Source organism: Rhodnius prolixus, unplaced genomic scaffold, assembly GCF_049639745.1.
Source record: "Rhodnius prolixus isolate KJV_2025 unplaced genomic scaffold, Rpr scaffold_7, whole genome shotgun sequence".
NCBI classification, from domain to species: domain Eukaryota; kingdom Metazoa; phylum Arthropoda; class Insecta; order Hemiptera; family Reduviidae; genus Rhodnius; species Rhodnius prolixus.
This window is the reverse complement of record NW_027411582.1, coordinates 23,143,713-23,153,970: the sequence shown is the minus strand read 5'-3', so window position 1 is coordinate 23,153,970 and position 10,258 is coordinate 23,143,713. Positions and strand designations below refer to the sequence as shown.

Here is a 10,258-nt window from a genome sequence, read left to right as displayed (position 1 = left end):
TCATTTTTGTGAGCATATGTAATGTTTTGTAAATAAATAATAATAATTATTATTTAAAACAATTATGTTTATTGATAAAATAAAATAGAATTTTCAAACTTATGAGGCTTGTATCTTTTAAAATATATAATTTTTAAGCTTATATTTAGCCTTAAATTTTCTATTAAATGTTAAGGTAAATTTGTGTTATATAAAAAAAAAAGATTGGTATATTCAATTTTAATAATTTTTCTTAACAAAATAGTAATAAAGTTCCACACTCATATTGTTTGCAGAATTAGCATTTTGCTTTACAAACTATAACTTTTTAAATTCAATTACTAGTTTTTGTAAAATGTTTTGTTATAATACTCGTATATACAAAATATGGTATAAATTTACTTTTTTTTAAATTTCATTGCATTTGGTGCTTTTAAAAACATCGTGATATACATTTACTTGCAGAAAAACATGTTTGAATCTCCTAAATTTTCTTTACTCCCAAGATGAGCTCCACTTTTTTATGCTACTCGATACTTTTTACTTTTATTTGAAATATTTATCTTTTGTTAACTGCAGCGATCCTATAAAATGCATGAAATTATCAAAGAAAACTGACGGTAATCTCTAAGATTATATTTGCCACGGCATTTTCATTTATTTTATTTCATTTTCATTGCTTCATAAGAAAAAATAGGTCAAAATTGGAAGATTAAAATTTGTTCTCCATTATTGATCATACAGAGTTAACACTTCAAAAAGCGTGACAGTATTCATTGTAAGTTAGTTTTGTTAGTGAAGTTGTTAGGAATTAACTTCAATTGAAGAACTAATTTTTCTCTTAAAAATCGAACTTATATGATAAGCGGCCTCAAAATTTGTAAAAAACAAATTCAGTATCTTGCGTAATTATAAGCACATCATCTTGTAATATGTTTTCTCTAAAAAAGAAAAATAAAAACATAGAAGAAAAAAAAATCTCATTTACTAACTAATAAAAATAGCTTATTTTTATACTTACTAAATTAGATAAATTGATATTATAAACTTTAACTGAGTTATCTAATGACGCAGATGCTAATTGCAAAATGTCTGAATTATTTTCTGAAATATCACCAGTTCTGCCGAGCTGTGGTCTGAACTGCAACTTTTTTACTGTCATGTGATGAGCAATACTAGAATTTCATTGTTAAGAATAATATATAAAACTGAAATGATAGTTATTAGTACTTTTAAACTAAAAGATAAATTTTGTTATTAGATAATTTAAACGGCTATTTTCAGTTAAGTTCAGCCATAAATCTTGTTTTCAAAAATAAAAACTCTTGAGAATAATAAGCGTCAATTCAAAGAAATGACTATTAATGATTTATCGATAATCTATAATCGATCAATTAATGAAAACAATATTTACACAAATGAAAGGGATATGAGATAACAAATACGACTTTTTTTTGTAACATATTCATCGAAGAACCACAGTCAATTCTTCTTTAAATATTTATATTAATTTGGACATAATGAATAATTTAAGGATACTTGTCTAAACTGTACAAGAGAATCCAAGATGGTTCTTGCTGAGACCAAGAGTATAAAGTTATTATTCCAGATTCACAGCCGACTGCAAGGAGATAAGTTTGAGAAATTAGATGAATAGGAGCAAAGTGTGCTGCCGTAACTGCTTCTTTTACATCAAGTGGGGTGCCAGCTAAGATAACACCGTTCAATGGAGGAGAGGCAGAACAATTAGCTATTCCATCCACTGACCACACTGCTAATTTTCCCTCTCGAGATCCAGTGGCGAAATATAGACCATCATGACTCCAAGCACAAGTCCAAATAATTCTGGAATGTACACCGGTTGCTTTATCGGTTGTGGCTTTTAAAGTATACTTCCCAAATTCTGAAAACGTAATTATATTATTTGTCTCATAATTCATATCAGTCACTGACCCACTTTCAATTGCTAGGCAACCATTTGTTTGTTCACGCGGGTAGATTTAGATTTTCTAATTGTGTGGATAATTTATATTCTATCTGTATTTTTTTTTTAATCACGCATTGACACAAAAGCAATTTTAATGATTATCTATAACCATTAGTTTGATCATTACAGTCCTAAAACGCAAATGACGTCAAATGCTTTTGTAGTATTTGAAATAAAGCAAAAGTGTTTACAAAATATCAAATAAAATGTATAATTTTACTCATATTTTGTTTGTTAAAAAGATCGACAACCCAAAGCAAATAACCATATTTAGATTTTTCTTCAGATAAAACACACTTTTGTAAGGTTTGGTTCAGTTAATGTTTTGTAAAAAGAGACTTCCATAGCACTTGTTTCGTCTTGTTTTACCCGTTAAGCCAACTGAATTTAAAAGATGTTTAGTTTTGAAAATATTCAGTTTAAAATTTTTAAACTTAACTCTTGTGCAAATAGGCCTTAGTGACCCAAGAGCTAGTACCAAAAAAAAAAAAAAATGAACAAAATTTGACCCACGTCTCAAAAAGGTTCGCCATCCTGCTTTAAACCAAAGTACTAACTAACCTTGTTTTTCAAATAAACACCATTTTCTATCTCTCGATACAGATAGTAAATATTTATCATCAGGTGAAAAAGCCATTTGTGTAATAGTTAGCTGATGGCCTGGTAACTCATCACTTTTTTCCCATGTATTTGTGTTCCTAAACAGAAATTTAAGCTTTTTATATGTGTATTTATAAAATTTATTAAGTTCCTTATTTTGAATGAAGCTTAAACAAACTAAAGTACCAAAGAAAAATCTTAGCGTGATCCATAGTTGTAGCTTTACACGAAGAAGCGATAAAATCACCTTTATTCGTAGCAGCTAAACTAAAAACCTCATATCCATGTCCATACAATTTCATAACTTCTGGCCATAATGTATTTTGCAATAGCGCATCATCATTGGCTGGTTCTGGAACAAAAAGAAAGTATTTTTCCCCAAAATAATCTACACTTGCGTTTGAAAAAAATATTAAAAGTGAAATATCCTAATGAATTCAACAATCCTAGAGGTTTCTGATACTTACAGCACACGTTAAGGGAAGGGGTACGACAAAAATACCATTTTAATTTATATGCAAGTCTGCCACTTGTTCACACAACACAACGTATTGCTTTATAGAAAGAATTTTAATTCTTTTAACATAAATTTGACAGAACAATTTCTAAAAATGAGTGAATAACCGAAACCAAAGTCAAAGCGTATTAAACAATCATAGAGCAATTATAACATTATTACCTTTAAATTGCTGCGCTATGAAATAAGATTCGGAATATTCATCTTTTGGATTATCCGGATGCTGCTTTTCTGTTAAATCTTTGTCTGTGTAAACAGCTTGGTTGGACAAACCAAGAGATGGTACTGCAGCTCCTGTTGGGTTAGATTCAGCTCCTTTAAAATATTTACAAATTATATTAGTAATATTACAATGAACCTCTGGTCCCATATTTCATATTTTAAACAGGTACCTTCAAGAAACGATTCTTCAACTTGAACGTTTGATAGAAACGACAAATTTTCTAAAGTATTTTTGGGCGCTTTAAATGCTCTAGCTACTTTCTCTTCTGCGCCTGATACGAAAGAGAAATTTGGAAGAACTGCAATACAATTCATTGCGTACCCATGTACTTGAGGGCGGCTCATTTCATGCCAAGACCACTGAAACATTTTCAGATTTTGGTCTAAGAACATAAAAAAAATAAAATAAAAATACTTTTACTATTCTGAGCTCAGTTGCACGTACTTCATCCACAGACTCCTGAACCCATGGTGCGTGAAGCCTAGTGGTTTGATCAAGTCCTGTAGACAATAAATATCTTCCTTGTTTTTCCCAACCAAGGTCAACCACTGAATCAAAATGTCCGCCAATAGTTACTGCAGGTTTCCACTGGTCCTGGTGACATTTTTTTAATCCAATTTATTTTCTCTAGGGATTAAGAATAGCATATCGATAAAAATAATTTATAAAAATTTATCATTACAATAAAATAACAAACGATGACGGAGGAAAAAAGGAATTGAAATCAAGAGAGTTAGAATTTGATAAGTTTCTTGGTAAAACAGGAAATTAATAAATTTCGTTGCTCTCACTTATTAATAGAATCGCAAAAGCCAATACTTATAAGACAAACAAAATAAAATAAAAATACTGTAAATATTAAATCTATTCAAATGTTCATTAAATGTTTCTTCTCGCAAAAAGTGTGCGAAGGAAGGTTATATGTCGTTTTATAACACCAAAATAGTTCAAAAATAAGTGCACATACCTGTTCATTAGTCCACATATGAAAACTTCCTTGATATGAATGTGCTAATATATGTTCTCCAGTTGGTGAAAATTTGCAACCAAAATATCCAAGAGTATTGCCGCCCAGTTCGCCCATTCTAACCCGTTCCAACCACACACCTGATTCAGGATGAGGTGACCAAAGAATTATTGTCCTATCTAAAGATGCTGTCATCAACGTAGGTGTATTTCCTGCTGTAAAAAAAATTACAGCACAAAATATATAACTTTATTCCACTATTAAACAATTTTTTTTTTATCCCTTCTTAATGAAAAATAAATACCATTTCGGGGTGCCCATTGGAGACCATAAACCCAACCTTCATGTCCACAAAGTACCGATTCTAAGCCAACGGAAAATTTTATACTATCAACACTGAATTCTAATTTTGACATTTTAAATGAACCATCATCCGGTTCGTCAGATGATTCTGAAATTTTCCAAAGCCTTACTGTAGTATCTTGTGAGGAAGTAGCAAGAAACACATTTCCATTTCCTGCAAAACATTCAAACAATAGACCATTTTTAAAAGTTGTATCATCTTTCTGCTTAAAATCGAAACATTAACAATATTATCATCCATAAATTGATACGGAGATAAACAATGGTTACACGTTAAAAAATTGTTTCTTATTACCTAAATTAGTAAAATCTATCGTTCTGACCCAATCTTCATGTCCAGTTAAACTAATGAGTTTTGTACATTGACTCCCGAGAAGATACAAATGGACATGACAAGTATCTGTTGAAAATGCCAATAAGGGTGTTTCAACCGTGGTAAGTACAATAATTTGAACACAGAAGCAAAGGCCTCTTTTCAATGAAATCGTCTCAATACAATTAAATTCTTGGGCTGAAAAATGTATAAAAAGCATTAATTTCTTTCTCAATACTCTCATTTTATTTGCTGAAGAAGGTTAAATTTTGCATACTATAATCTCCAACTCGCTGCCAAATTTTCAAGGATGAATCACCTGATGCTGAAACTACTACAACTGATTTAGGTTCATTTCCTTTTCTGTATATAGCATCAATGGCATTAACTGGTCCAGTATGTCCTGTAATTACAATGATAAAATTTAATTACATCAACTTGACATTACAAAAACAGTTGACATTACAGAAATATTCACCTAATAAATGAGCCGTAGATAAAAACTCTCCTTTAACCAATGTCCACACTATTACCGTGTGATCTGTCGATGCTGAAACAAGTTCGGTATTACATATGTCTGAGGTATTTCTGATCCAACAAACACTATTTACACGATCTTTGTGAGAAGATAAAGTTTTTATTACTCTTCTTCCACCTTTGCCCTATATGTAAAGAATATTTGCAGTTAATAAAAATGTCTTTATACAAAACGATTGAATGAAGTGTACAAACCTCAGGTTTATAAATCATAACTGCATTTCTAGATCCATAACACACTAAGTTATTTTCTCCCCAGTCCACAGACAACGGTGTTCTGTTGCAGCCAGAAGAAATATAGCAAGTTTCCAGTGTATCATTATTTAACAGTTTCTCAGTTAACATTAAAAAATCAAAAAGATACTTTTGAAAAAGAAGAACACGTTTATTGATGTTAAACACAAGAAGGTAACTTTGTTAAGGTTATCACTGTTAGTGTGGATTTTATAGCTTAATATGCTCAGGCCTAGAGAAGGTTATAGGAACAATATAAGGCTATATTGGCTGGCGCTTGAAACGTGTTTTGATTACAACCGGGAGGTTATACAGTTGTATGTACTTTAGTTTTAACTTTCATTAGGTGCAAAAAACTATTTAATTTTTTTTTGTCTTTTGTACATCCATTATGTCAACTGTTGCTTCAACTTCGGAAAGTGATAAAACCCAAATTCAATTACAGTTCTTCACAAAACAGCCACAGTAAGAAAGCATTTTTCGTTTCCTTAACTATTATTTTCTAGAGTTACACATTTGTGAAAAGAATAATCAAGAATCATTATTTACCTACAGGTATTCTGTACCGGATGTTCCTTATGCTGTGCCTTCGGAAATATCAATAGAAGAATTAAATTCTCTCATAAATCAATTAATAAAAGGTAAGAGTTGATTCTTTATTCATTCATTCATTACTAATTAATGTCTCCAAAATTCTGATAACCGGTTCGTATTCTTACAATTTAGAATCAGATCTACATGATGAAATTAAGAAGTCTATTGAATTTGATTTCCTTGCTGCCGGCGAGTTTATAAGAACATCACTTGGTGAACATATTTCTATTCATGGTTTATCAACTGAAACAGTACTCTCAGTTGAATATGTGGAAAGATTACCAGCACCTAAACCTCTAGATTGTTTGCTTCATGATGATTGGGTATCAGCGGTTCATTCTACAGACAAATGGTATATAATATTGCCAGAAAATGAGTATTTAAAATTCAATTGATGGCATTAATTGAATAATCTTTCCATAAATAGGATTCTTTCCGGTTGTTATGACAACACACTCCATTTGTGGACTGCAAAGGGGAAACACTTAATGACCATTCCTGGCCATACGGGAGCCGTTAAAGCAGTCTCTTGGGTAGCAAGCTGCGATGATATTACAACATTTGTGAGGTGAGTTGTGTAGTAACTTTTAGTCTTATTATGTTTATATTTTCTAGTGAGCCGCAGGTTTATTTTAAAATCCGGAATGAAATGATATTTTTAGCGCTTCACGAGATCAGACCCTACTATTATGGGAATGGAATACAAATGAAAATACAGTGGAATGTGTGAAGACTTGTAAAGGTCATGCAGAAGCTGTAGAATGTGTTGGAGTTAGTAAAGATAATCAAAGATTTGCAAGCGGAGGATGGGACAATATGCTAAAGATTTGGTCCACAAGTAAGTATTTAAAGGAATGTAGATTTGAGAATTAATTTCGGAGTCATTTTTTTGAAATATTTCGTTTTATGTTCATCTACGCTCTTCGGATCCCCTGAATTATATTTGAGCAAAGTTGACCTCGTCTCTTATATTTTAATATTTCGATGATTGCTTGCTGAGATTTGTTGGAGATGCATAGCAAATTATCACTGATGAGTCCTATGTATAATAAATAGGTTATCCATGTTCATAATAATTTAATGACTAATTGCGTTTTGAGTAATTTACAGAAACGTTTATTATTTGTTTGTGCTATCATGAAAAGGTCGAGTCAAAAAAATTGACCCAATTTGGGGACAAAAATATATGTGTAAAATTTTATAGCAAAAGTTGAGTAGAATTGTTACGATATACTGTTCCTTGCAATGTATCTTTTGTAAAGTAGTCCCCGATTTTTTCAGGCAAGGCTTAACCTCCAACTACTAATTAGTTGTCGTGAACGGGGGCAGATACACATCCTTACAATTAACATTTTATTTAATAAATAAAAAGTAGCTAAATGCAGAATTCGAGCTGGTGATCTCCAGTTAAATTCAAACTCACGCTTCATAAGCACTGCACTAACACCCATCCCTGTACTTTCTCTATTAGCAATAAATAATATTTTGTTTCAGCTATGAGTGAAGAAAAAGATGGTGAAGATAATGAAGACGATGAAGAGAGTGAAGCAAAAAAATTTAAGAATGATGGGCAATCACAAATAAAGGTAAATCTAAATCCTGTTGGTCTATGAAAATTACTGTGAACCGAGTTTTCAAATCTATATTTATTGATTTAAATCATATTACAGACACCAAAGGTTACCCTTAAAGGCCACAAAGAAGCAGTTACAGCAGTTTGTTGGTTGGACAATCATGATTTAGTAACATCTTCTATGGATCACACTCTACGGTTATGGGATACAGAAATGTCTACGACTACTAGAGAATTAGCTGGGAATAAAGCATTTTTTGATGTGCATGTGTCACCTATAAGTAAATTACTTATTACTGCTTCAAGTGATAAGTATGTTAGAATGTATGATCCTAGATCGACAGGTAGATAAAAATATTTTTAATTTTAATGAATGTGTTTACAATTATTATTTTAAAGGTACCTATATAAACTTCCCAGCTATAATTTTAATTGATTTATCTATTTTAGAGGGCACTATATGCAAATTAACTTTTACCTCTCATCAAGCTTGGGTCACCACTGTGAGATGGTCAACCAATGAAGAGAATCTGTTTATATCTGGATCTTATGATCACCAGGTTAAATTGTGGGATACAAGGAGGTAAGAATTTAGTTGATTCCCTGGATTAGTTTTTAATTTAGTCCCCTTTAAGGATAATTTCTGTAATAGTCTTGTTTATTTCTCGCCCAATGGTATCATTTTGTTGACTGTTAGATCATAGTTATTACTTTATCAAGTGCTGTTCCATAAATATTCTTTGCGGTTACCCAACCACGTGTCCCTGCAGCCTTTTTGGAATAGTTTCCATGTCTCGAGGTGAATAGTATTTGCTCACGTTTTTTTTAAGCCCGTTGATAAATTTTGAAAGGCTTCTGGATGGATCTTAAAGGCATTGATTGTCTCTTGTAAAGAGCCAACACTCAGATACATAAGCCCAACTCATTAACAAAGCAGTACAGTACACCTTCCTCCTCTTCCAATCCAGTCGGTGATTATAAAGTTGGTTGGGAATTCGCCTAGTAAATAGAAATATTTTTTCTGTTTAATTAATCGTTTCTGTTTAAAAAAAAAAAATTAATGGCGCTTATTTCACCTACGTAAAAACCGATTGTTGAACTGTGGCTTTGAAAATAAATAAGTTCCTAATATTCATTCATCCGATTTATATTTTTATTTATTTATTTTTCAGCACAAAAGTTCCAATGTTTGATTTGTCCGGCCATGAAGATAATGTATTATGCTCTGATTGGACAAATCCCGAACTAATTGTAACAGGTGGATCTGACAATTCATTAAGAATCTATAGAGCATCCTCTCTTCAAAGGAAGTCGCCACAAAATCAAGAATCAAGTTAATTTATTTTTAATCATTGACTTGTTTTGACTAAATTTTATAACCATGATGGAAGTTACATTTCATTCCAGTTATTGTACAGTACAGTCTTTGTAAGCCAGCAGTACAGACAGTTAATATTAGCTATGTATGATATTTTCATTTTGTAATTCATTATTCTCGTTCAGAGAACAGTTGATGAATTATAGTAAATTTTTTATAACTGAGCACTTCAGTAAACCCAAACAATATTTAGAAGTTTGTTTTATTAGGTTTTTCATAAAAATATAAAGCTTCAATTAAAGTAGGTACTCGTGCTCTGCTTGATTTTTCTATAATCATTTAATTTTGCTCATTTTGTAGACATAAATTGGTTTCTGTCTAGTGCATATTGATAAGAATAGCTTTTTACAAGTTTCCAAAACAATATTTGTACATTTGTATTTTAAACCTACTGTTAATAAAAATGAATTTATGAACATTGTAATATGTGAATGCATCTAATAAAACAATAAAAAAAAAAAAAAAAAGGAAATATAATTACCTCTTATCCCAGATAAATCTTGGTTTGAGTTTTAAGGTTAAAAACTTATTTAGCTGGATAGGCTAAAGTTTAATCCTAACCACAAAAATCTCCCCTTTACCGAATAAAAAATGAAAGTTGCTAATTGGATTTTGGTGTACAGAGTATTGTAAGTGATTAAAACATTAAATAGAATAGATTTTTAGCCGAACTGTCCAAGTATACAAGATCTTCCTGTAGAAATAATAACGGCTACAATTTTAAAGACAGCTCTATTCTGCATTTGAAATTAAGCCCAAAAGGACCATAATTACTGTTCTCAGTTTCAATGAAAGTAGAGAAGCAAGCAGTATTAGGGAGACGCAGAGAAAATTAGAGAAGAACCGTGTTACCATACAAATAAATATAAGGCTGGTATTTTTTTTTTTTTTTTTTTTATTATATTGAGGATTGAAAGCAAGTAGAAGTCAACTGTACATCGTGACAAAGTAAGCTGCCCCAGGTTTTGTAATACACACAGAATAATTTATGAA

At 31.2% G+C, this 10,258-nt stretch overlaps 2 protein-coding genes across 3 annotated transcripts; one reads left to right on the top strand and one right to left on the bottom strand.

Annotated features, from left to right (window-relative positions):
* Positions 1–202: 202 nt before the first annotated feature.
* On the bottom strand, positions 203–5,985 carry Elp2 (elongator complex protein 2). 2 transcript variants are annotated; one of them, XM_074114508.1, is made up of 14 exons: positions 5,682–5,985; positions 5,428–5,611; positions 5,227–5,352; positions 4,932–5,147; positions 4,578–4,790; positions 4,274–4,488; positions 3,751–3,900; positions 3,476–3,665; positions 3,246–3,398; positions 2,753–2,918; positions 2,528–2,664; positions 1,519–1,882; positions 1,001–1,154; positions 203–920 (listed from the first exon to the last, which is right to left on the bottom strand). In XM_074114508.1, the coding sequence occupies exons 1-14, from the start codon at positions 5,829–5,831 to the stop codon at positions 900–902; spliced, it is 2,439 nt and encodes an 812-aa protein (XP_073970609.1). In that variant the 5' UTR covers positions 5,832–5,985; the 3' UTR covers positions 203–899. The 2 variants fall into 2 exon arrangements, with proteins under 2 accessions (XP_073970609.1, XP_073970610.1); XM_074114509.1 differs by having other exon boundaries at positions 203–563.
* A 60-nt stretch (positions 5,986–6,045) lies between these two features.
* Positions 6,046–9,396, top strand: LOC141447208 (ribosome biogenesis protein WDR12 homolog). Its single transcript, XM_074114510.1, has 9 exons — positions 6,046–6,185; positions 6,276–6,361; positions 6,447–6,666; positions 6,742–6,882; positions 6,977–7,152; positions 7,809–7,900; positions 7,985–8,231; positions 8,338–8,470; positions 9,060–9,396. The coding sequence occupies exons 1-9, from the start codon at positions 6,112–6,114 to the stop codon at positions 9,223–9,225; spliced, it is 1,335 nt and encodes a 444-aa protein (XP_073970611.1). The 5' UTR covers positions 6,046–6,111; the 3' UTR covers positions 9,226–9,396.
* Positions 9,397–10,258: the final 862 nt, after the last annotated feature.